The sequence below is a fragment of the Setaria viridis genome, chromosome 7 (assembly GCF_005286985.2).
Source record: "Setaria viridis chromosome 7, Setaria_viridis_v4.0, whole genome shotgun sequence".
NCBI lineage: Eukaryota > Viridiplantae > Streptophyta > Magnoliopsida > Poales > Poaceae > Setaria > Setaria viridis.
The window spans coordinates 20,228,909-20,255,441 of record NC_048269.2 but is presented as its reverse complement, the minus strand read 5'-3'; the positions used below and the strand labels follow the sequence as shown (position 1 = coordinate 20,255,441).

Here is a 26,533-nt window from a genome sequence, read left to right as displayed (position 1 = left end):
AGAGGCAATGGATCGAACGCATTTCCGGTCTTCTTGGCACCATAACTACAATTTAGTTTATTTCGTTCTATGAATCAAACGCACTTAATAATAAACCTACAATTAAGGTTTTTTCATTTGATCCACAACAATGAGCATATAACATAACTACGTGCGCTGAGATTACCATAGTTTCTTAGCTTTTCCACGCCTCGGCATCCTACATTTGCATGAAATCCTAAGTTCAAAAATGCAACAAATATATAGCGAATCGATGTGAAAAAAAGCTACGAGGGAGAGAGGATACCTTTCTCTTCAGGATCCACGGATCAAATGACAGGTTCCTAAGCTACAATATCGATTCGTAGTCTAGGGCGAGGTAGGGAGAGTAAAAACTCGAGAGACTGGAGAAGAATGACGAGGAACTCTCGGACAGGAAGAAGGCTGGCGGTATATGTAGGGAGGCTTGGCGCCAGGGAGGCTGGCGCCGAGCCTCGACGCCAGCGACGGTGGCGCCGAGGCTTGGCGCCATAGATCTTGGCGCCGAGCCTCGACGCCACGTCAGGGGGCCGGCGCCACGTCGGAGGCGTGAGTGGGGGACCTTGGCGCCAGCCATAAGGGTCCATTTTTGAAATTGGTTTCGCCAGGGGCCTATTTGTGAAATTTTTTCGTGAAAAAGACCAAAATAAAAAAAAGTCGGGCCAGGTGACCAAGTCCAGTGCCGGCCCTTGGAGGGTGCACGAGGTGCACCGGCCTAGGGCCCACAGGAGTGGGGGGCCCAGCCCAAGACCCCAGGTAATAGGTTGGCCGTATAGGCCTTTTAGTATACGCCTAATGACCCAATGACCCCAGGTAATAGGTTGCCAGGTTGGCCGTATAGGCCTTTTAGGTATACGCCACGCGAACGCCTGTCGCCTGAACAGATCTACGGCACACCGTCCGCAGTTGGCCGTCCATAATTCATCGTCTCCGCATGCCCCTGGTGCCTGCCGACGCGGTGACTGTGCGAGCGCCCCCTGCCCCTTGTCGTGCGCTGCGACAGGCGACAGTTACCTGACACGGCGACACCTCAACCGCAGATTGCCTACGGCGACGCCGCGACGGGCAGACCTAAGACCACAGACGGCGCATCGTGCGGGACTGCGGCTCGTGCAGGTGCAGTGTGCTTCCTCCCTTCCTTGTCAGGATTTTTTTCTTATCATTTTTAATCTAAATTAATTACTTCGATTTCTAGTACTCGGTACTCATATAGTCATATTTTTCTTCTAATTTAGGTGTTAGAAACTTAAAATGTTACCTAAAAAACATTTGTCGGGATCTCAAAAAAGAAAACGGAGAAGAGTAGAAGATCAATTTATTGAATCTCAAAAAGGTGCTATACATAAGTTTTTTTCAGCTTCAAGCAGTGTTGTGCCTGATGATAATCCTGTAGATGCACTTGATATTGAAGAACAAGGGCAGCAGCAACAGCAACAAGTTAATGATAATTTAAGTGAACAAGTTGATGACATTGATGAAGCTACAAAGAATGAAAATTTATAGCCTTCCTCTCAACCTGAAAATTCAATTGATGATGTGCAAGAAGCTTCTATTCATGATGTCTTTGATCCTAGAACTTGGGAAAATCTTGATAATAAGGGTAGAGATATATTGATTGAAAAGGGGCCGGTGAGAGAATTGAATCTTGAGCTCCCTGTAGATGCTCTTAATAGACATTTTTCATATGCTTACTACTCCAGAAAGTTAAGCAATGGTGAGGTGGTTGATAGAAAATGGTTGGTTTACTCTAAATATGTGGACAAAATTTTTTGTTTTTGCTGCAAATTGTTCAAATCAAGTCAGAGCAAAAGTTTGCTAGCACATGATGGATTGAGGGATTGGAAACATCTTAGTCTTAGACTCAAGCAACATGAGAACAGTGCTGAGCATATAACAAACATGAATACTTGGAATGAAGTTAGGCTAAGATTGAGCAAAAATAAAACAATTGACGATGATTTGCAACGAGAAATTGCAAAGGAGAGAGAACGTTGGAGATAAGTTTTAGTAAGAATTGTTTCTGCTGTCAAGTTTCTTGCTAAACATAATTTGGCTTTTCGAGGGAAAAATGAGAAACTATATCAAGATAGCAATGGTAATTTTCTGGGCACAGTTGAAATGATGGGTGAATTTGATCCCGTGATGCAAGATCATATTAGGCGGATTCAAAATAATGAGATTCATCATCATTATCTTGGGCATAAAATTCAGAATGAGATGATTTCTCTTCTTGCAGATTGTGTGAAAAAAAAACTATACTAAAGATCATCAAAGATGCAAAGTATTTTTTTGTGATTTTAGATTGTACTCCAGATGTGAGCCATGAAGAACAAATGACTCTAATTATTCGGTGTGTCAATATGTCGAGGAATGTTCCAAGGGTAGAGGAGTTCTTTCTAGAGTTTCTGAAGGTAGATGACACATCAGGATTGGGTCTTTTTAATGAATTAAAGAATGTATTGGCCACCCTTGATTTGAATATTGATGATGTGAGAGGACAAGGCTATGATAATGGTTCAAATATGAAGGGTTCTCACCAAGGTGTTCAGAAGCGCTTGCTTGAAATTAATCGAAAAGCACTATACATGCCGTGTGCATGTCATAGTCTGAATCTTACTCTTTGTGATATGGGAAAATCTTGCAGGTAAACTATTATTTCTATTATACATTGTTTTCATATAATATGTCATGTTTTGGGAAAAGTTTCAAACTTACTATTTGTTAAATCTTGCAGGCAAGCTATTTCTTTTTTTGGTCTCATCCAACGTATATACACATTGTTTGCAAAATCTACTAAAAGGTGGAAGATTTTAGTGGACAATGTTCCAGGATTGACAGTTAAGTCATGGTCTAATACACACTGGGAAAGTCGAATAAAAAGTGTTCAAGCTATCAGATTCCAAACTCCTCAAATAAGATCAGCTTTAATAGCGCTAGAGAAGGCTTCAATTGATGATCCAATGGCAGTTAGTGAATGTCAATCTTTGGTGAGTGCACTAGAGAATTTTGAATTTTTAGTTGGTTTGGTTATTTGGCACGATATTTTATTCTCTATAAATAAGGTGAGCAAGAAGTTGCAATCTAAAATTGTGAGTATAGATGATACTCTCAAACATATTGAAGGTGTCATATCATATTTTAAGAAGTATAGAGATGAAGGTTTCACTTCTAGTATGGATACAACAAAAAACATTGCATCTGAAATGGATATAGAGCCAAAATTTCGTCCAAAACGTCAAGGAAAGAGAAAGAAACAATTTGATGAACAAGATGACCAAGATGAGGAAATACAACGATCTGCTGTAGACTCATTTAGAGTAGAGTACTTTAATGTTATGATTGATGCTGCAATTGCTTCATTGACTAGTAGATTTGAGCAGATGAAAAAATTTGATAACATTTTTGGGTTCTTGTTCAACTCAAAAAATTTGAAATCTTTGGATGAAGCTGATCTTTGGCTGCACTGCAAGAATTTTGTGGAAATATTTTCTCAGGATAACTCATCCGATGTTGAGATCAATGATTTTTTTTCAGAATTAAAGGTGCTACAAGTGACTTTGCCAGATTCTTTGATGTCAGCGTTTGAGATTCTGGAGTTTGTTATAGCTGCAGATTGCTATCCAAATGTTTCAGTTGCCTATCGAATCCTCTTAACTGTACCTGTGACTGTAGCTTCGGCAGAAAGAAGTTTCTCAAAATTGAAGTTGTTGAAGAACTATTTGAGATCAACTATGTCAGAAGAAAGGTTAAATGGATTGGCTATGTGCACCATCGAGAGGGATATCTTGGACACTATTGATCTCAATACCGTCCTTGATGATTTTGCATCAAGAAATGCTCGAAGAACTATATTTTTATGAGAAGCAATGTATATTATGGAGTTCTATTCTTCCTTAAGGTAATCTTATTAGTTTTAGTCTTTATTGTTCTTCGATAATTATCAAACAGGTTGAATTAAAAATATATTACCAGATTTGTTTTGCAAGAAAAATTAGCACTTATATATACTATAAAATTTATATATAGTATAGAGGGCCATCGTGATGAGTTCGCAGGGCCCTTAAAAACTTAGGACCGGCACTGACCAGGTCGACGGGATATGCCAGTGCTCTCAAAAAAAAAAATGCAGAGGCGCCACCGCCGCCGGAAAACGAAGGAACGGAAGAAGGTGAGAGGCTGAGGCACCAGAATAAACTCCATTTACCTTAACCTCTCTGTTTCGATCATGCATAGTATGATGCATGAATATGCTACACGTGTCACATGCAGATACACATCCTCGTACGATTAATTTTTGTATTCATCAGCTACATATGTACACACGCGTTATACGGCATATAACGACTGCAGAAACAGCATGTATCTGTAACAACTGTGCAACGTGCACGTATGGACTGGACTCTACGTGCTCTTCGGACCCAGCCGGTACGTGTAGTGTGTGATCCATTAGAGGTCGAAGCTGTGGCTGTTGAAATGGAAGACGGCGCGGCTGCTGCCCTTCTCCGCCGCGGCGCCGCGCCGGAGGTTCCGCGCCCTGCACTCCCTCGCCACGCTCGTCTGCAGCCCCGGCGGCCCGCACACCAGCACGCCCACGTCCGCCGCGTCGCCGGCGCGCTCCGCGAACGCCGCGAACTCCGCTGAAAACACAATCCACACACAAAAGACGGTCGTCAATAACTCGATCGCTGGAAGCCTGCAACACCACCAGTTGATCGCCACAGTGGCACGGTGAACTTCAGTTTCAGGCTACCTAGTTACCTTCGAAGTTTGGCCGGCACCCGTACCGGGTCGTCCGCATGGCGGCGAGGCTGACGCCGGGGAAGGCGTTGTCGTCACCGCCACCGGCCGGTGTCTGCTCGGCGGCGCGCGGTGACTGGGAGGCAGCGGCGTCCCACTTGTCGTTCTCCAGCCTCCGCTTCTCGGAGAAGTGCCACAGGAGCACGACGAGCCCGCCGGGGAGGGCGACGCCGGCGGCCATGCACAGCATCAACAGGAGGCCCAGGTACCACCACGCCACCACGTTGTGGGGCTTCACGTAGTACACCCGCACCAGGGCGTACGCCAGGAGGAAGCCCAGTGTCGACGCCAGGAAGTACATGGCCGCCCAGAAGTTGTCCCCGGTACCGACCAGCCCGGACATGGTCGTCCCGTTCTTGACGAACATGCCGGGGGCTTTCTGCTCGTCCCCAACGATGCCATCCTCCTGCATCGGTGCCAGGTGCCATTGCCATGGAACAGTGAGCTAAGAATTCAATGGGGTCGTCGTGCATTAAAAGAAAAAGAAGAAGGGAGGGAAGCAAATTCTTTGAGCAATGGACTGCGTGCTACTTACCAAAGGAGCCTGGGATTCTTGGGTCACGAAGGCCTGGATATCCAGATGCAATTTTTCAGAGACAAATGAAGTGATGGTCTGCGCATCGACTGCCGACAAGAGAGAAAGCTCCTTGGACTTCTTGACTGACCACAGGACCAGCACGTTCTTGGGCATGCATTGCTTGCCCTCCTCGATCCTGTGGATTATGTCGCTAAGGATCGCCAAGAACGGCGATATTCCGATGCCTCCTGCCACCAGGATGAGATTCTCGTACCTGAACGCGTATCATGCAAAAGTCATGAACTTGAACTTTACCCAATGGCAGTATTCGGGTCAACTGAAAACTCACATCAAGTGGTAGGGTGATTCATGCCCGTACGGCCCTTCCACGCAGGCTGTTATGCGGCCGCATTGCAACTCGGAGTCACCTCTGTTCTGCTCCTGGACGCCGGTGATGGTGCTCCTCAGTTTTTCAGTCCATGTGCCAAGTACTTTTATTAGTACCGACATGTGGTATCTCCCATCCATGGGGCTAGAAGATACACTGAATGGATGCCACTGCAAGAATGACAACTCGCGCACTTGAATGAAGATGAAACTGAGAGCATTGTAGCGGAGACCTGTAGAACAAGGAGCAATTGTTAAAGAAACAGTGACAACAGAAATGAAGCAATGATTAATGTAGCATACAAGGAAAATAGGCTCTTTACTTGCTGGTTTTGAGAAGACTAGCTCCACAGTCCCGCATGGGCGGCAGGCAGCTGAAATGATGTCAACTTTCGCCCTTGACTGCCAGAACCTGAGGAAGCGGTCGAGCATGAAGAGGAAGACCGCCCCAGCCGAAAAGCTGAAGACGTAGTCGCCGACATGGAGCGCCAAGAACACGATAAAGATGATGTAGAGTTGGTGGGTGTAGAAGAAGAGCTCAAAGAACCTCTTCCTCACGGGGTGAAGTGAGGTCACCCACATAAGAAGGCCGGCTACCAAGCTGATCACACCAGGTAGATTTGCCACCCCAATTTCCTTCCATTCTGCCATCTAGAAAGAGGGTACCATGTGTACTCAATAGTACCACAAGCTCTGAGAAATAAACACAACTAACAACAAACTACTTTGCCATCAGCCACAACTTGCAAACTTTTTCATATCAGAAAGTGTTTTCAGACATGTTCTAGTTGTTGTCCATCAATCTATTCTATGTTTCAGAAACATTTCCAGCATGTATTCACTAGTCACTAGACAATAAAAACAGGTAAGGCATTGACCATGGCAAATCATAAAATCTGAATGGTTCTGTATCATTCTGTACTTACTTCTTCAAGTAGTCGCCCCTGCATTGACCATTCGATCACATAGCACAAGCCATGCAATGTAAAGAGAGCCATCGTAAGATGTCCAAGCCAGACGTGGTATCTAGTAGCATGCTCAAATGGAATGTCGATAAGCCGAAGAAGAACTGAGCCCCTCGCGACTGGCAGGAACAGGAAGAGCATGCAGAACAACCCAACTGATCCTAAACGGAGGCCGATGATATGCAGCATCAACTCACTGCAAGGAAAAACAAATAATACCTTAGAACTTTACTGATCAGATAATCAAACTAACCTTTGCCACAGGCTACATGCTATTTAATTTTTAGTAGTAGTAAAGAGCATGATACTTATCTTCAGACTCAATAAATCATCAACACTTGTTCTTATTAAAACAAGTTTTGCAGCGAATTGCATTTTCCCAAGCTCTTCCAGCTGTTTTTAGAATATCGGTACTATCTACTTCCACAGTTAACAAATTATAAGCACCATATTCTGTATTGCCTATGGGGTAAAGCTGGGGCATCTAAATTATCACAAAGTAAATGAGATGGGAATCTTGTAATATAAATAACTTCAGATAGAGAACCGATGAACTAGTATATGTGCATGTTCCACAACTTAAGCAGTAACACTCAATCAATATATAATCACGCATCATGCACAATAGTATTTTCTGAAAAAAAAACTGAACTTCATTGTGGAGCATTAGGTCATATAAACTTTTAGCATTAGCGATGATGAACTATATATAAGTGGCAAGTTACTAATGATGACACTAAAAGCAATACTTAGTTCTAGAGCCTAAATTGCTGCATGCCTAACGATGTTGACTTCTCAGTCTGGGGCAAAAAATTAAAAGAAAAGAAGAAGGAAAGAAAAATGGCTTTGGATCAATATATCCTTCATTATAGAACATACCTATTGGTCATTGATGGTATATGGAATTCTTGGATAAGACTCACGCTCTCCACAGCATAATAGATCATTGAGTAGACGACGTAAATGATAAATAGGACAATTCCGATGAATTCAACTGCAGAAACGACTCCAAAAGGGCCATCGACAAGAACAGGGAGTGTCCAGAGACGGAAACTCAGTGACCTCAGCTTCCTCTTCCTGGTATATACAAGTAAAAGCAATGATGAGTTTATGGACATGAACCGGAAGCAGCTGTCTTCCTGGTATATACAAGTAAATGCAATGATGAGTTTATGGACATGAACTGGAAGCAGCTGCAGGCCACTCTTCAAGAAATATATGTAAAGATTCTGTGCTCTGAACTTAAAATGTTCAGGTTGTTCGGAGCTTACAATTTTTCAGAGGCTAGCATGCCTAGGTTTGTTTTTGAAATAATTTAGTACGAATCACTAAATAAACAACGGTTCGTGACTCTGAATTTTCAGTTCCAGTTGGTCACCCTATCAGAACTAAACTACTCAGATCCCAAAGTTCAGGAAGGACTCTTCTAAATCCCTAGCATTTCTTCAATGCTAAAAAGTGGACCAAGTATCCAAATTCCGCAAGAAGAATCTCAAACCTACGTCTCAAGAGAACAAAAACTTACTCCATATGGTCACTTGGAAAGAAGGAGATGTACACATATGCCAGGAGCGCAATGATCAGAATGGGCGCACTGAAGGTCAGGAAAACGCCCCCTGCAAGAATCAGGAACAAGAAAAAAAGGGAAAGGACCCAGTCACTTGCTTTCCCCTACTTCCACAGAACAAAAGAGAGCGAGAAGAGTACAATTTCTTCATGAGAGTGTACCGGCGAGGCCAAACGTGGAGTCCCTGGTGAGGCTGATCCACTTCCTGAACACCGTCTGCACGGGCTTGGTCGGGAGGAAGAAGATCCCCGCGGCCCAGGTGAGGAACACCGCCCACATGAGGAACTTGAGCACGGTCCTGGCCAGCGACGGCAGCGGGGCGGCGCCGCCGCCGCCGCCGCTCTGCTGCCGCAGGAGCGGCTCCCGTTCGTGGGCCATGGCGCGGAGAAGGCCAGAAGAAGGTAAAGTGGAGGCGCGAGAGAATCTAGGGCCGCACTAGCCTCTGCCCCTCCTGTGGGGCAAGGCCTCGCCGCTCTTATACGGTCGAGGTGCCAGGCGTAGGTGACGCGCTTGTCTGCGACTGCGACGGCGATGCCGCGGAGGGCGGCAACGGCGCGGAGGGGATGCCATTGTCAGGTAGTTGCAGCGTTGCTGAGCAGAGTGACGCAGTGAGCCACACGACCAACGTGTGCTTCCGGAAGGCCCACCTGTGCGATCGGAAACGCCCACGTCATTCCCAGGTGAAGATTATACCACAGAATTCTTATCCCGATAAATTTTTCGTAGAGCTCCTTCGTTTCATCCATCACTGCCAAAAGATGCTCAGCAAATCAAGCAATGCTCTCAAGAAAATGATCTCCTTTTTTCTGAGGTTAAATTAAAAGAGAATGAATCTAGTACGTATTTATACTTACTATCATCCTTCGTCTTGAATGCCGTCGGGGCGTTGTCATCCCACGAAGAATTTCCATTGATTGGAGATTTGGAGTAGGGACCCTTTTCGTCCAGCTAGCAACATCACATTCATCCTCCGATAGTAGACCCCATTATCTCCAGCCATAGCCGAAAGCAAGCTCCAAGGAAAGGGTAAAAAAGCTGGGGGAAAAAACTCCAGCCATGGGAATTAAAGGTGGCTGCCGTTGCCGCGGGAGACCGGTGCTGTGCGGTGGCTGCCGATGGACCATCCATCCCATCCAACATCACGGTAATGAACTTTCAGCATCACGGCGATAGATCACCTGCGAACTCCGACAAAGAGGCGACACTGACGGCGGAGCAGGGAATGGCCCTACGTGGGGGGCGAGACGAGGACCGGTGGGCCCGGGCCGTAGCTGTCGCCGGGGGCCCTGCCAAGGGACCATTAGTGTGTGGGCCCGCAGGCCCGTACGGACCCCGAAAGGGCTCAGCCACACGTCCCTGGGCTCTCTCCTGGGCCACTAGTCTTCCTGGCGATTTTTCCTTCCATTGGAGGAATCAAGAAGGCGCAGAGCAGATACAAACAACAGACGGACGAATGGGCCAGTGCGGACGCGACACGGATTCCAGCGTGAATCTGCTCTGCGCATCGGAAAAAAATGTTCACGCTGGAATACCTTACAAATTGGCCTGGCCCATTAGATGGTCTCCGAGGCCGGCCCATGTATTTTCCTTTTCTGTTTCTCCAAAGCCCTGCTCAGCCTCAAGTAGATTACACTCATATAGTCTAGGTCCCGTTTGTTTCTTTAGTAGCTCCTAAAATTTCTATCACATCGAATGTTTAGATACTAATTAGAAGTATTAAATATAGATTAATTACAAAACTAATTGCACAAATGGAGATTAATTTGTGAGACGAATCTTTCATGATTTGACCATGTGATGCTACAGTAAATATGTGCTAATGATAGATTAATTAGGTTTAATAGGTTCGTCTCGGGAATTAGCCTCCATCTGTGTAATTAGTTTTATAATTAGCTCATGTTTAGTTCTCCTAATTAGCCTCCGAATATTCGATGTGATATAAATTTTAGTCCAGATCTAAACACCCCCTCGTGGAGATGGCCCCGTCATTCCATGTTCTCTGCCTGCCTGCCTGCACGCGATTTCAGGAGTTCTTTTCTTCCTCTTTCTTTTTTGTTTTGCCACAAATATTTACTGGGTTTTTTTTTTGTTTAGGTTCAGGTTACAAAGATACAATTTCTTGGTTACAAAGATACAATTTCTTGGTTCATCCTGAAATACAGAATGTTTGTATTGCTTCCCCGAAAAAAGAAGGGGTAAAAACCTATGGCGGAGTCCCCTCTCAAGATTCTTCAAGATCGCAGTCAATTCCCTTCCTTTCCGTGTCTTTACCCCAGCAATGGCGGAGTCCCCTCTCCGGGCCGCAGACCAATGCCCGAGGACGGGAATGCCATCCACTAAACGCTCGCTGCGCTGGCGGGCCCACAATTCGGCCACACAGCTCGACCCCCCAAGCGACTTGCAATCTGCTGGCTTGCGAAGCAAAAATGCCCCGCCCATTTTCTCCTCTCAAAGCAATCGCCCACGGGAGGAGAGGGCGTCGATGTGTAATCTGCAATCCACGCACACATGCGAGCACATCCAAAGTCAAACGCGTAATGCATCTCCGCTTCACATCTGGATACTCTCCGAGCTCGATCGATCGGTCCATTGCGAACGAGCCGTTCTGCCGATGCGTCAGGAAACGCCATTTTCGCATGTCGAATTGATCTCGGTGAACGGTGAACGCTGAGCTGATCGGCGCACGCAGCTAGCCGTCGTTGCCGATCGCCGGCACCAGGCAGCAATGTACGCGGCCAAGCACCGGGGCCACGCATCGCAGCAGCAGCAGCAGCACGTCGACGAGGCGATGTTGGGCCGCGTCCACGGGCACCGGCCCACGGCGGCGCGGCCGGCGCCGCGGCGCGCCAAGCTCAAGATCCTGCTCGTCGTCATCGCCACCAACCTCGTCTCCGTCTACCTCTTCTCCGGGGCGTCGCTGTCCGTGCACCTCCCGGCGTCGGCGCCGCGGATCCACCTGTGGGACTCGGCCGCGCTGCTGCGCGACCTCAACGCCACGCGCGCCGAGCTCGCGGGAGCCCGCGCGGAGCTCGCGGCGCTGCGGTCCCAGTGCAACGCGTCGTCGAGCCTCCTCGAGTCCGTGCTCGCGGGGCTCGGCGCCGTGCACGGCGACGCGCCGGAAACCAGGGACTTCGGCGGGTGGCCCGAGGAGCCCGCGGGGGAGCTCAAGCTCGCCATCGAGCCTCACCGGCTGCCGCTCGGATTCCACCCCAACTTCGGCACCGACGAGCTCTTCCCCGGCCTCGGCTTCGCCTGCCGCAACTTCCAGGACGAGCTGGCGCGGTACATGGCGTACGACGCCGGCGGCGAGTGCCCCGACGACGACGCCCTGGCGCTGCAGCTGGCGCTCAAGGGGTGCGAGCCGCTGCCCCGCCGCCGGTGCCGGGCGAGGTCGCCGGTGGGGTACGTGGAGCCGGCGCCGCTGCCGCGGAGCCTGTGGTCGGTCCCGCCGGACACCACCGTGCGGTGGGCGCCGTACACGTGCAAGAACTACACCTGCCTCGTGCGGCGCGCGCGCGCCCGGGGCGGGGTGCCCTCCTTCTGCAAGGACTGCTTCGACCTGGAAGGGAAGGAGCGGCGGCGGTGGCAGGCCGACAACGGCGGGGTCGGGTTCGGCATCGACAGCGTGCTGCGGTCGCGGGCGCCGGGGACGGTACGGATCGGGCTCGACATCGGCGGCGGCACGGGCACCTTCGCGGCGCGGATGGCGGAGCGGAACGTGACGGTGGTGACGACGACGATGGACCTGGACGCGCCGTTCAGCGCGTTCGTGGCGTCGCGCGGGCTGGTGCCGCTGCAGCTCACGCTCATGCAGCGGCTACCCTTCGCCGACGGCGTGCTGGACATCGTGCACTCCATGAACGCGCTCAGCAACTGGGTGCCCGACGCCGTGCTGGAGGCCGCGCTCTTCGACATCTACCGGGTGCTCAGGCCCGGGGGAGTCTTCTGGCTGGACCACTTCTTCTGCCTGGGCCCGCAGCTCAACGCCACCTACGTGCCCATCTTCGACCGCGTCGGATTCCGGCGGCTCCGGTGGAAGGCCGGCCGGAAGCTCGACCTCAGCGCCGAGAGGAACGAGTGGTATGTGTCGGCGCTGCTCGAGAAGCCCATGACTTGATTTGGTAACGCGTTTGTTGTTTTGTTTTGTTTTGTCCCTTGATTTGCTGCTGCGCTTTGGGTTCATATAATTGTCATGACACGAACGTCAGAAAGAAAAAATAGCGTTGTAGGGAGAAGATGATGAGACTGTGATAAGAGTTTTTGAACATTTTTTCAAGAAATAGTTCGGTGGAATTGTTCCCGACCTCCGACTGCTGCTGCTCAGCTGTGACGCATGCTGGCAGTGTGATGTCGTGGTCAAAATTCAAAAATGTTTCCGGAGCAGCAACTGATTCATTCTAACATGTATGTACTCCGCTTAAGTTACTAAGGGGTGTTTGATTCCCATGAACTAAAACTTTTTGACTAAAATTTGCACTTTTTAGTCTTAAACTCCCAAACAGGTGGACTACCATAAAACTGGATTAAACTAGACTAAAGTGTCTTGGGGACGCCCCTACCCCTCATTACTCCTCGTCCCACCCTCCCGTCCGCCCGCCCGGCTCCCTCCCGCCGCCTGCTGCCGCCCACCCGCCCACCGTCATTGCCGCCCACCCAGCTCCCTCCCGCCGCCCGCCCGCCGGCCTCCCTCCCGCCCGCCACCGCCCTCCCTCCCCCAGTCACAGCGGCCAGTGATCACATCACCGGCCCTTAGGGACCAAACGACGACGATGAGGAAGGGCACCGCGGTTGGCACCGGGTCCCGAGCAGCGGCCCTCCTCGGATCCACACCTCCCCAAGGCCACCCCTCTCCCCGCTTTGCCGTGTCGCCCTTGGGCGGGCGCCGGTGCTGCAGCGGCGGGTGGGTTGTGGTTGGGGACGAGGTCTGCGGCGTGTCCCGATGGTGGTGGCGGCAGGTGCTGGGAAATGTGCTGTGCTGTGAATCTGTGATCTGCTGACTACTCTGCTTTGCTCTTCTTGCTAAATCTAGCGCTAGCACGAGCCAAAAACGCTAGAACAGGGGAAAAAAAGGTACCAGGGATAGGGAGGAAGGGTAAAAGGGTCTTTGTTTAACAATATTTATGGACTTTAATCCTGAAACCAAACATGGGTCGAACTAAAGTTTAGTCCATAAACTAAAAGAACCAAATAAGACCCAGTAATCCCACGCTAATTCTCTTCAACATGTACTCCAGCATTCACATAACAAGACATAGTGGAGTAGCAACATACCAGAATCCACATACATGTTAAGTTAGGCCAATCATGAACACTGATACTAAAGGCTGGCAAGTACTTCATGCTTAATTAATCGCTCATTCCATTCTGCAAGAAAATGGCCGGCATTTAGTGTGAATCTGCAGTGCTCAAAAAGAAGAAAGCCAGCCCCACAGTGGGACAAATGATAATGGAACAGCAAAATAGATGATAATGCTAGAAACCAGCTAGTGTTCACGGTATTTCCACCACGCAGAAACAACAAACTGTCTTGTTCGTGAGCAAGATGGTACGTTTCGTTCAACTAGAATGAGGGACCAACATTCAGAATAATAAAATGTCAATATTAAGCACTATATGTCTGAGGGCACCAACAGAACTGAAACATGGTGAAATCAGAGCAAAAAGGTAAACTAACACATGACTAGATGCCCTCAGGCCATGATCTTGGCCGACCTCATGTAGAGGCTATCCACAACCTTCCCCGCGTTCGAAATGGTTTCCAGTGTAGCAGGGAAGATTTCCTCGGTCTTGGGATCCTCGAAGATGATGAGGCAGCCTGCACCTTGGTCCAGAGTCCCCGCAAATTTCTTGTCAAGGATCATCTGTGACAGCTTCTTCTCAACGTGGTCAACTGGCAATTCAATCATTTCTGCTATGTGTCCAATCTCCACCCTCGAATAGGGCTCGATCAGCCTGCAGAGATTCTGCTCCAGGAGTGTATCATACAGAGATGAAAGATGCCTGTGGACAATAGGGTCCTCCTCCAGCTGGGATTTGTAATCACGAAGGGCAGTCTCAAAATACTTGAGAGATCTTTTAGAGTACGCATCAGCAACAGCCTTCATAGCATCAACATCAGGACCCAGATACTTTAGGCCAGCCTTAGACGAGATTATTCCTGCCACATCATCAGCTTGGTTAACCATTATCTTGCACAAGAGCATGTACTTCAGGCTGAAGATGGCCTTTGGGTCCTCCAGAGCACTGAAAGCTTCAAATGCTTCAAAGAAGTAGCTGTAAGCAGTCTTGTAATCCTTTTCTTCAGCATGGAGGATTCCACTCTGGAGATCAATAGTACCCTGCTGAGCAGGTGGAACATAAATGGCATTTGCTGCTGTTCTAGCAGCAGTCAACGAGGCTTTGGCCTTTGGCAGGTTTCTCAGGGAGAAGTGGAGTTTGCTTTCCAGAAGGTCAATGTCCACAAGAAGTAACTTGTCATCAAGCCTCCTGACTTCCTTGATAAGACTAGTAAGGAGGGCAAGGGCTTCAGTATACTCCTGATTCTCTAACAGGAGAGCTGCCAACCTTGCCTCCACACGCTGCCGGAGAAAAGTACGTTTCTCTGCACGAGTCCACTCCACCATCTCCTTGCAGAGTGAAATCTGAAGATCAGATGTTCCAGGTATCTTGGCGACAGCATCAATTATTCCTCGGACAATTTTTGCAGTCTTTGCCTTAGGAATCACTGCAAAAAATGGCCTGAGCTGTGTCAAAAGATTACGTAGCTCCTCAGCTCGGTTCTCTTTAGTGAGGTAGTTTGTAAGATTTGTAATCGCAACTTCTTTTGTTCTCAAAGCATCAGCAGAAGAAGATGGGTCCTGAATGACACGGTAAAGGATTGAAATGGACTCTGAAGCATCCTTAGCCTCTTGAGCCTTGGCTAATGACTCAGTTGTGGCAGGAAGGTAAGACGATTCCATTGAAGACATGGTTACTCCCTACATACCAGCATAACAAATATAAGTACCAGCTGTTAGAAAATGAGTTAAGAACCAGCCAGAACAAAAGGGGAAATCCTTAAATTACACATGGACTAAATAAAGCAACATCTGGGGAAAAAACAAGATGAAACTTAAAATAAGATGTCACTCAAAATTTAAGGGGAAATCCTTAAATTTTGTAGTATTAATTATTAATTAAGAGACAATGGAACTTCTGGAATAGCTAAATGCACGATTAATCCTTATGTGCCAATCTAACAAAAGAAACAACAAAAAGAAAGACGTGCTTCCATGTCATGATTGGCAGCAGCAAAGTTGAACATTTAGAAGGAGAAAAGCATAATGAGCTTTTGTGCGTGCAAGAAATTATCAATCCAGAAAATATCAATTACGTAGTTACTGTAAGAGGAAGATGGTACAGCATTGAGAGGGCACAAGATCTAGGGATACAGATAATACTTCGAGTCGTCGGAAACTTCAATGCAACCATGACTGACAACCATATAATAGACTTAATAGATTGACAGTTGTGGATCCAGAAATTATTCACTGGGTGTGTGCGCACACAAACCACAGTAGCAGAAAAAAATAAAATAAAAATCGCAATCAAAATTTTGGACCAGATTCTAGGTGTGCATGTAATTGCTTTCCCTCTTGGTAAAAAATTCATAATTTGGAGGCCTCATACCAAAAGCAAGCTCCAAATGGGAAAGATTCTACAAAGCTTTTGTATGAAACACCTACTACTGAGTCCTAGCAGCGTGAATCATCAAATTATGACTGTCATATCATCAGAGAGCAACAACAATTGTGCTGCTACATGTCGGAGCTTAATGTATAGGGGAGTATGTAGGGGACAGCTAACCACCAGACACCATAATCAAACACCCTAAGCCCAAATCTAGCCAAATCGAAGTAGCAGATGCCAACCGCCAACTCCACTACCAGAAAGATTGGATCAGCTCCTCTGACACGCAGAAAACGAATCCACGACAGGTTAGATGAATTATGGAGTGCGGCGCAGCAATTCGGATCCTTGCTCAGCGGAAAGGGAACTACAGAGCGATTGATACATCCAGCCAATCTAGGGTTTATTTGCTTACCAACGAGAGGAGATGTGGAGCCGCGCGCTCCGGAGGAAGGGAGGGCGCCGGGATCAACCGGAAGGCGTGCTCGTCGGAGAGGCTCGGGCGGTGGAGTCTTACTTCGAGAGGTGGCCGGCCGGGGTCGACGGATTGTCGCGCGCCTAGCGTCGCTCGGCACAGCCGGCGCGAGGGGATATCACTCGAGGAAGAGGACGAGTTCTTGTCCTCCGATTCGGGTTGGTTTACGGAATTGGAACCTTTGCTGCTTTTGAGTGGGCTGGGTTACAAGCTAGTGTTGGGCTTCATCGGTTGGTTATGGGCCTGACTTACTGCTGGGCCGCGAGACGGTCCTACGTTCCGGCAAGGCCCACCGAAAGAGACTTTTGCATTTTTTTTAACAAAAAAGTTTATCTTCTTGCAGCGGGAGCACCTGATACCCAGCCTGGCGTTATTTTCCGCTGCAAGCGTGTGTAGGATTTGTTCTTCCTGCTGACCAGGCTTGCAGCCTTGCACTGGAAGTAAACGTCAGTGCCATGCAACGACGCGAGCCTTTTCCGCGTTGATGGATGGAATAGAAAAACCAGGTGCCTTTCATGCATTAGTGTCAATCTAAGCATCGGTCCATACAGCTGCCTCTATAAAATTCTCTCTATTATTGGCAAATCAAATACTAGTGTTTATAAAAAAGAAAATGCATTTATTTAGTCTTTTTTTTCATTGGGTTTTCCAGCTGTATGATGCGTTTGGCGTTGTTGCATTGGTATGTTAATCGGGCAACCAGCTCAGACATAGAATATATGCCGATGCAGTACTGTATTACCAAGAGACCGTAACTTTGCATTTTTTTTTAAAAAAAAGCTTATTTTCTTGCGTGGAGCACCTGCAAGCGTATGTAGGATTTGTTCTTCCTGCTGATGTGCTAGCTTTCATGCTGCAGGCTTGCAGCCTTGCCCTGGAAGTAAACGTCAGTGCCATGCAACGACGCAAGCCTTTTCGCGTCGATGGATATAATAGAAAATTCAGGTCTCATGCATTAATGATTTAATGTCAATATAAGCATCGATCCATACAGCTGCCTTTATAAAATTCTCTCAATTCTTTTAGGACTCTACCTTTATATCTTTTGGGTGTTGGTTAAAATATTATACGGAGCATACCAATCCACCGAAAAAGCATCTCAAAAAAAAATCAGCGAAAAACAACTGGACACGAGCTCGATCGATGGTCAAAGGGGAGTGAGTGGCTCAAGCACAATCACCATCATCCTGAGAGCCACACACCTGCATGAACTACTTCATTTCAGGGCCGTAGCTAAAGACTAAAGAGGGAGCTAGAGATCGCCCGCATCGTCGGCGTCGGCCATGTCGTCGGAGTCGGAGGCGACGCTGGAGGAGACGCCGACATGGATCGTGGCGTCCGTGTGCTCCGCCATCGTCCTCATCTCCCTCGTCTTTGAGCGCGGGCTCCATCACCTCGGCAAGGTGAGGAACCCATCATGGCGCGCCACCACCCTTCGTCGTCGTCCCTTCCCTCCTTGCAAATCAGGCGAGCTGACAAGTCGATCAAGCACAGGCACTGGAGCGCCGGAGGGTGACCCTGTACGAGACGTTGCTGAAGCTCAAAGAAGGTTAATTTGATGGCCATGATCTTCGACGTAGCCTTACTGTCCAGTGTTCGCCATTCTCTTATGTCACTGAGCCGTTTGATGACGCTGTTTGCTCGTGTACCATTAATTTTTCAGAGCTGATGCTGCTGGGGTTCGTGTCGCTGCTGCTCGTCGTCTTCCAGGACTTGATACAGAAGATCTGCATCGACGAGAGCCTCATGGAGCACTGGCTGCCGTGCCGAGGTGGGAACAACGACAAGCATGCCTCGGCGGCGGCGGCACACTACGGGACCGCCTCCACTTTCGCTGCCGGCGGCAGGAGGATGCTCAAAGGAGGGGCAGCTTTTGGCCACTGTTCAAGCAAGGTAATCTTGTGGAACCAAGTATATAGATGAAAATTTCACCTTTTTCAACCTAGGTTGAACGGGTAGGTGCAGACAGGCTAATATGGTATACCACGGATAGGAGTTTTGAGTTTGAATCTTGGTGGGCTTAACAAAATTATAGCAGCTCTAATATTAGGATAAAGGAGCTTTTTTTTTTGAAAAGAGAGGATAAAAGAGCTTTAAGATTCTTGCTAATTTTTCTAAAGGGATGGAGCGGTTCACTTTTGCTAGGCATCCAATACCCCTTTTTCTAATGAACTTGACCCATATTGCTCCTAGTAGTTCGTAGTGCTACGCAAAGTTTGGAATGTTTCATTTCGAATAAATTCATTACTTTTTGAGAGGCATAGTCACGAAAAAGAAATGACATGTACAGGACAGTGCATTTTTCATTGAATCAAGCAAAGAATAATATAATGCTACAGTTTAGTGTGGAACAAAAACTAATTTAAAGGTTTGATTCGTGGCCCTTTTTTTATATCTCCCAGGGAAAAGTCCCCTTGCTCTCGCGTCACGCCTTAGAACAGCTACACATCTTCATCTTCGTTCTGGCCATCACGCATGTCGTTCTCAGCGCCTTGACTGTGCTCCTGGGACTTCTACAGGTCTGTCCATTCTAAGCGTGCTGATTCCATCTACATCCAACGACCTGATCTCTCTGAATTCAGAATGTTAACAACCAATTTGACACTCATGATAATCCATTTACATGTTCATCAGATGAGGAAATGGATGCACTGGGAGAACAACATCCAGCAAGAGGGAAGCTCTGGTATCAAAATTTTAATACTCATGCTACACGATGGCTTATGGCTGTAACATGAGTATCCAAATTCTTCTTCTTTTTGGACCAGCCGGTTCTTTCACATGACGAGGCTAACTGATGAATAACTGATGCGCCATCAACTGCAGCTCCCAAGATGATCAAGCGGGTGCAGAAAATCAAGTTTATCCAGGATCGGTGTAAGGGGCATGAGAGATTGACCTGGGTCATAATATGGATGGTCTGCAACTGTAACCTTACGCTACTTCTTTGGTGATTATTGCTTGATGATGAGTGCCTGCCGTTCACTAGAGCTCTTCTTCTTGCTTCCAGCGATCGTTCTTCAAACAGTTCTACGGATCAGTGTCCAACGATGACTATGTCACAATGAGGCTTGGTTTCGTCATGGTACGTGCTACCTGGCACTGTTCATGTTGCCATTTGTTCTTTTTGATAGCTGCTCATCCATGTGGTTTTACTATGAGATGTCTCTCCTGGTTGACAGGAGCACTTTAGGGGGCACCCAAAGTTCAACTTTTATGACTACATGATCAAAGCTCTCGATAAAGATTTCAAGAGAGTAGTTGGTATAAAGTAAGTTGGAATTACCTTTTTTTTGCTAGCCTTGGACATTTGTTCTTTTATAGGAAATCTTCTGAACTTATGCTACAACTGGCACATAGATCAGTAACTGCCTTCGTTCTAGTGCAGATGGTATTACTGGATATTTGTCATGATCTTTTTGCTAGTCAACATCACCGGTGTGCTTACTCTTTCTCATGCATCTCAATCCAGTATTTATATTTTCAGTAGCATGAATAACCAAATTGACCAATGATGTATTGCAATCTCTTGCTGTAGGGTGGCACTCCTATTTCTGGATCTCGTTGGTCCCGTTGTCTGTAAGTTACATTTCTGCATAATCTCTCAGAGCTACAAGCAGTACATCTAAAATCTATGATAAAACAGCTATATGTTGCATAGAAGAGGTCTTTACTGTTTCTGATGTATGAAACGCTCGTGATTTTCTTTTCTTTTCTTTTCCTCTTGTTTCTTTCTCCTGTGTTGCAGCTGCTGCTTCTGATCGGGGCAAAGCTGGAGCACATCATAAACAAGCTGGCCTACGAGGTGGCCTCGAAGCACGCCGCTGGCCGAGGGGAAGGGGGCGCCGTCGTGCGCCCTTCAGACAAGCTGTTCTGGTTCCACAGCCCCCGGCTCGTGCTCGTCCTCATCCACTTCATCCTGTTCCAGAACGCGTTCGAGTTCGCGTATTTCATCTGGACACTAGTAAGCACAAGACATCCTGCAGATCTTGCTTCACAGTTGTTCAATCGATCTCTTACCATGCATTGGATTCTAAAGCGAAAATGTACACCCGTTTGCACTGATAAATCATGGCATCCTTGACTAGGCGACCTTCGGTATCAACTCCTGCATCATGGACAAACTAGGGTACAGCGTATCGAGGATCGTCGTATGGTACTGTGGCAAGAACCTGCTTTCAATCCCCTCTTGAGATCAATGCACATCAACCTAACATTTGCGGTTTTTTGCATGGTCTGTTTCTTTTTTGTTCTCCAGCGTCATCGTCCAGGTGCTCTGCAGCTACAGCACGCTCCCCCTCTACGCCATCGTGTCCCATGTCAGTAGGCCAGAAGAACCAAGCGTCTCATGTATCCTTTATTTTTCCTGATGGAGTTCGTAGTTTTAATCCTCCTGTGTTGTGGACTGTTCTATCAGATGGGGAGTTCGTTCAAGAGCGCGGTGTTCGCCGACGACGTCGCTGACCATCTCAGAGGCTGGGCCGACAACGCGCGGGAGCGCATGAGAAGATCTGCCCTGGGTACGGCGGCAGCGGAACGGAATTGGGAAGAGAAGAGCCGCCCAGCTCAACTTCGGAGCATCTCCTTCTGAGGAAAGATGCTGCGCGCATATACTATGCGTGAGGGAGGGTTGAAATACAAGTGAAATATCACATTTTCCTCCTATCAGCTCATACTTTTTTAGTTCAATTAATTGGTGCATGTAGCTCAATGAAATTATCTTCCCAGTAGATAGTTTCTTCAAAATAAATTTCCAACCAATCCTGTCTCTTCTATCTCCTTTCCTCTCCCAATCTTCCTATCCCTTTTCCCTCTTCCTTGTTTTCATGTAGAGTTGGTTTTTTAAGGAAAATGGTTTTCTTTTCTTCGTAACTCTATTGCCACATCATCATTTTTTTTATATGATGCTCTAATTAATGTTATAGAAACTATCATTCTATTGGACTAGTCAACCGACAATGTAGTGGGTATGAAGGGCCACCAATCGGTGGAACCGACTCGGTCGGAGGGCAATAATGATATGGGTGAATTTTGGGATACATGTCGATGATTTGGGCTAGCAGATGCTTGTTCATTTGGAACCCTACATCTGGCGAAGATCAATCATGATAGGACAAAGAACCTTAGGTTCATTGGGATACGATCTTGTACTATTTAGCCAGTACAATGGAAATTTTATGCTACAAGTGTTTGTTGGCTAGAGTTTTTGATGATTTGTGAAGCTACAACTATCTATTTATATCCGGGTAATATAAAGAATATCTTCGGTGTTAAGATGAGTTACGATGCTACCGTATTATCAAACACAGTAGCACGTAAACCGACGCATAAAAAATTCAACCAGAAATATAAATGGATAGAGCATTGAAATATCTACTTGATAGAGAATGCAAATATCATGCAAAAGTTTGAGGTTGAACAAAAATTGATGCAAGGTGAAACAAGAGAGAGAGAGAGATATCACCACATGGTTGTAGATCTGCACTACCATCTGTCGATGTTTAGATCCGACAACCTACCGAGGGGGGTGCCCGAGGTAGTGTTTTGGTTAGTGGGGCTCGTTGAGATCAGAAACTCGAAGGTGAACGCAGACACACGATTTAGACAGGTTCGGGCCGCTAGATTGCATAATACCCTACGTCCTGTATGTTGGTTGGATTGAATTGCTTTGGAGGAGGTCCCTGGCTCACCTTATATAGTCGGGGGGCAGTGTTCCAGGTCAGTTGGTTAAAAGCATACTAGTCGGATACGACCAGAGGAGTTCTACTCTTATTACAACGAGTACTTTCCTAATTCTGGACTAGTTCCTATCTTTCCATGTGGCCTACGCTGTCCTGCGCCATAGTCTCCATGTCAGATGCGTCTTGGTGTCCAGCCCCATATTTAGGACTGTCCAAACCTTTTGGTGGGCCCATAGATGTATGTACGATAAGCTCCCAAGTACTTTTTAGTCGAATGCAGCAGTTCCGAGTACTTTTGTAGACTTCATTGACTAGTTTTGGTGCTTTTCGAGTACTTCATCTGATTGAATCTTCAAAAGTTATCTAAAAACTGCCATGCGACTAGAATGTGCTCAAGCCTCATTTAACTCAGTCTCATATCCTTCAATTTTGAATCTTATATGGAAGTGCGACGAAAGTCGCACTCCATATGGAGTATCTCCCGAGCCTTAGGTTGAATCGAAGAATCAGGCTGAGGGTCAATCTGTAATTTGCATCACTTTCCCTTTAAAATTCGGAGAAAAAACCTTTTTATCAATGGACACGTGGCACACAGTCTCCGAGCCTCTAGCCAACTAGTTTGGTGGGTATCAGGGTCAACCTTTGGTCAACGTGACCATCTCTGGAAGGAGATCTTATCTCCTCCTGAAATAAAGGTAACTACCAATCAGGTGTCCGAAATTTTGGGAATCCTTTAATCGAAATCCTTTCATTTGCTCAGTTTTTATCGTGCTACTGTTATAAATAACGGAGGAGGTTATCCCTTCCATTTTACCCTTGCCATTTGCCTTTCCAACTTCCACACTTTAGCCCTAGTGCCGTCGTCCTCCTACCAAGCACCCTCCGAGCTTATGCGACAGAAGAAGCATGTGACATCAAGGATGGGAAGGAAAGCTAGTGCGTCCAAATTAGGCAAAGGAGAGAAGAAGAAAACATCTGATAAAAAGAAAGAGTCATAGTTGCCGACACCCAAATATAGGAAAAACGATCAGATCATGCCACCAAATCCCGTCTGTGCCAGGAAGCGGTCAACTCTGAAGGAAGAGGATATCAAGACGCTCGTAGCCGCCAAATTACTCCAAGATCAAAACTTCATCAACTGGAGATCTGCTTATGACAACGCTTGCCCGTTGGAGACTTATCCCAATGAAATGGTAATTTTTGCTAAGGTCTTGCATTGCTGGCTTCAGATTTCTTCCAAGGCTTGCTGGATTTCTATAAATTGGAGTTGGTTCATCTGAACCCCAATGAGATCTTCCACATTGCTATTTTCATCCACTTCTGTGAAGCTTTTCTAGGGATCAGGCCGCATTTTCAGTTATTCCGAAATTTTTTCCGTGTGAAGCCTCTACCCTCAAAAGACCATACCCTCTTGGTTGGAGGTGCCGAAATTCAAATGCAAGAGACATTGAGCAGTCAATATCTAGGCAATGAACTGATAGACCCCAATGCCGGGTGGAAGGAAAAATGGTGCTACATTGGCAACCATGATCCGAAACTCAACAAGCTAACAGGACACTGTCCCTCTTGGAACAACTGGTGGCTTGATGAGCCAAAGCATGACAATTGCTTGCAAGTACCCAAGCTGGTGAAGTGGATAACAATTCTGAATGAACAAGGTCTGACCGGTATTGGCGTCGCATTCAGCTTCATGAAGCGACAGATTCAGCCGCTACAACAGTGTTGTCACTTAGTCTATGAGTACACAGGTCTTGATGATCTATCCAGATCCTCTTCTGATGAAATTAGCATGGATGAAGTCATGGGGAGGCTCAAGCGAATGTTCAAGAACATGGGCGAGATCGCCACTATTGTGTAGGAATTCAGCGACTCACACCCGCTGAAGCCTGTAAGTACTCATGGCCTTAGCCCCCAAGTACTTATTTTGAATGTCCTGGTCAACTGACTTGTCTCATTTTGCAGGAAGATGTTGCTTTGTACTTCTCTGCTCCTCCTCCTCCCAGATCTGAAAATGTCTATGAAGCCGCTCATCGCTTGTTTACGCGGGAAGTCATGGGAGGCGATGACCAAAAGGAGGAGGTGGTCGAATCCTCCAGCTGCACTAGTTCTGATGCTGCGGATGAAGTCAGGGCTCCGTCGTCTGCTAAGGTTGGGTCTTCCTCTGCAATGAAGAAATGCTCTACAACAGATGAGCTTGAAGCCGCAATCCCTCCACCACCGAAGAAAAAGAGGGCCGTCATTGCAAAACGGAGCATGAAAAAGTCTATATCAGAAGATGATGTGCCTCCCAAGGTAATTACCTATGAAGGACAAGATCTTGATTATCATGTACTTCCAAAGGATGTTTCCAATGTTAATACCGTATCTACTCAAGATGACACTTGTGGACTGCAGGTACTCGAGCTAGCGATGGATGCTGAAAAGGCAACTGCTCTGGCTGCGCAAGACAAGTCGCCGATCATCGAGGAGGTGATCAACATTGAATATGCTCCGGAGCCTCCTATTGTTGTTGATAGCAACACATCTGGATTGATGGTGGACCCTGTCAGCGCAAGAATAACTCGAACAGCAGAGGCGGTAGCTAAGGCTGGTAATGATCGTGCTACGACCATTCAAGCTACGCCAAAGGGACCATCTCCTACCATCAAACCTCTGCGCCTTATAGGAGAACCCTCTTTGAAGTTGAGGAGATCTACAAGGTATGTCTTGCTGCTCCCGTGAGTACTTATTGTAACTCTCTTTTCTGTCTATTTGATGAAATCTTATCTTCTTAGGATATCTTCGGACATGGATTTGTCTAGACCTGACTCCGGTCCTTCGGTTGATGGTGATAGCCACTCAACCCGAGATATCATCCATACTCAAGCAGTCCTTCCGCCGCAGGAGCAAATTATGGAGAAACCGTCTACTCCAAGGGCTACATCTGCCGTGGTGGCTCTTATGCATGAGGTGTTGGCATCGTCAATTGATGTTGTGCCACCAGCCCCCGAGCGATAAGTACCCGAAGAAGTGGCGGCGACTACTTCTAGCACCGTGGCTACTCCTGTGGCCCCCGAGCCAGAGGTGGAAATTGAAGCGGCGACAGTTTTGGAGGTCATGCCGTTAACGCGTCCTCCGAGCTAGGTCCATCGACAAACCTTATCATGGTTCCGCGCAGCACAATTGATTCCGAAGCTCGTGCGGATCCTCTATCGGCTGGAGAAATTCATCTTGAAGAAATCCAACTACTCGACAACACTCTGCTACACGTGGATGTGGTTGCTGGAATGATGGAGATGCACTGCCGTATCGGTGCTTACGCAGAGGTATGCTTGATCTGGCTTGTTCCATTAACACATAACTTCCAATTAGTATCCATGCCTTGATATGAGTACTTATTGTGTGGCACAGGATGTCATCAGATGCTCCCGCCGCAAGTCTTAGATGCTTGAAAGCTATGGGGACACAGTACTCTGTGCTGAGGCCCTTGAGAAAGAACTTGCCAAGGAGAGGAAGTACTTCTCTCGACTACTGATGAAGTATGATGGAGCTGCCACTGAGTATCGTAATCGCATCCAACAACTTGAGGAAGAGAAAAACCGTCTCAAGGGGCACAACAAATTGTTGAACCAGCAAATCAAAGGTAATTGCTCTTCTCGTTGGATTCCGAGTACTGATTATGTTTGTAATACTTATCTTCTTGTGCATTATTTGTGCAGTGCTCAAAAAGTTAAATAAAGATCTCTAGGGGCAAGTCACAGATTGGAAGAATGCGCACTACCACGTAGACGATCAGTATGATAAGCTAATATTAAAATATGAGAATCTCGAGCATCACCTAGAGAAGGAGAAGAAAATACGCGAAGATGGTGAAATTGCCTTGGTCAATGCCATGAAGACCATCTAAGAGCGTGAGTCGGAGATGATGACAGCAACATCCACTTTGAGCAAGATTGTCGAAGCCGCCCAGCCAATTGCGGACATGATTGAACCCCAAGTTGAGGGTGTGGAGTCCCGTCCGCTGGAATATATACTAAAGGATGTGCCGGAGAAGCTTTCGGGCTATATTTAGAAGATGGCCAAGTCAATCTCCCAGCAGGTGTTGAGTTTCGTGAAGTCGTTCTCCCCAAAAGCCAATTTGGCACCGAGGCGTGGCGGACGACTGTAGTGATGAAGCCCTTCAACAATATATGCCGGAGATAGCCCCAATTGCTGAAGAATTGGCCAAGCAATTGAACCTTGAGTAGATCTGTATCAAGCAGACATTAGTATTGTAAAGAAAACAATTATGGGTGCTCGATATGCACTATATTTTAGTCTTTGCGCAATTATTTTTTGCTTTGCGACTTGTTATTTTTAGTGCCTCTCACAATTAATTCTAATGTTTACTCGTACGATTAATGTGAGTGTCTGCGCACAAGGTTTCTTTTGTCAGCCTCATCAGATGCACAATATAGAGTACTTAGGACGCGTGTCCTG

General features: G+C 47.0%; 5 protein-coding genes across 5 annotated transcripts; 3 read left to right on the top strand and 2 right to left on the bottom strand.

The window, feature by feature from the left end:
• Nucleotides 1-4,195: 4,195 nt before the first annotated feature.
• On the bottom strand, nt 4,196-8,696 carry LOC117864494 (ferric reduction oxidase 7, chloroplastic). Its single transcript, XM_034748619.2, has 9 exons — nt 8,413-8,696; nt 8,210-8,300; nt 7,564-7,761; nt 6,646-6,880; nt 6,043-6,370; nt 5,682-5,952; nt 5,351-5,606; nt 4,777-5,221; nt 4,196-4,655 (listed from the first exon to the last, which is right to left on the bottom strand). Exons 1-9 carry the CDS (start codon nt 8,627-8,629, stop codon nt 4,465-4,467), a joined length of 2,232 nt encoding a protein of 743 aa, XP_034604510.1. The 5' UTR covers nt 8,630-8,696; the 3' UTR covers nt 4,196-4,464.
• A 2,280-nt stretch (nt 8,697-10,976) lies between these two features.
• Nucleotides 10,977-12,759, top strand: LOC117864730 (probable methyltransferase At1g29790). Its single transcript, XM_034748836.2, has one exon. It carries the CDS (start codon nt 10,977-10,979, stop codon nt 12,366-12,368), a length of 1,392 nt encoding a protein of 463 aa, XP_034604727.1. The 3' UTR covers nt 12,369-12,759.
• A 952-nt stretch (nt 12,760-13,711) lies between these two features.
• Nucleotides 13,712-16,556, bottom strand: LOC117864414 (26S proteasome non-ATPase regulatory subunit 11 homolog). Its single transcript, XM_034748518.2, has 2 exons — nt 16,335-16,556; nt 13,712-15,228 (listed from the first exon to the last, which is right to left on the bottom strand). The coding sequence occupies exon 2, from the start codon at nt 15,217-15,219 to the stop codon at nt 13,942-13,944; it is 1,278 nt and encodes a 425-aa protein (XP_034604409.1). The 5' UTR covers nt 15,220-15,228; nt 16,335-16,556; the 3' UTR covers nt 13,712-13,941.
• Nucleotides 16,557-17,460: 904 nt separating this feature from the next.
• On the top strand, nt 17,461-21,266 carry LOC117865692 (MLO-like protein 1). Its single transcript, XM_034749924.2, has 14 exons — nt 17,461-17,797; nt 17,889-17,943; nt 18,058-18,287; nt 18,797-18,913; nt 19,029-19,080; nt 19,221-19,312; nt 19,405-19,479; nt 19,577-19,665; nt 19,783-19,832; nt 19,933-19,973; nt 20,143-20,358; nt 20,483-20,550; nt 20,653-20,713; nt 20,812-21,266. The coding sequence occupies exons 1-14, from the start codon at nt 17,678-17,680 to the stop codon at nt 20,983-20,985; spliced, it is 1,440 nt and encodes a 479-aa protein (XP_034605815.1). The 5' UTR covers nt 17,461-17,677; the 3' UTR covers nt 20,986-21,266.
• A 203-nt stretch (nt 21,267-21,469) lies between these two features.
• LOC117865693 (uncharacterized) lies at nt 21,470-26,370 on the top strand. Its single transcript, XM_072295023.1, has 4 exons — nt 21,470-24,367; nt 24,470-24,774; nt 24,850-25,697; nt 25,774-26,370. Exons 1-3 carry the CDS (start codon nt 24,128-24,130, stop codon nt 25,070-25,072), a joined length of 768 nt encoding a protein of 255 aa, XP_072151124.1. The 5' UTR covers nt 21,470-24,127; the 3' UTR covers nt 25,073-25,697; nt 25,774-26,370.
• Nucleotides 26,371-26,533: the final 163 nt, after the last annotated feature.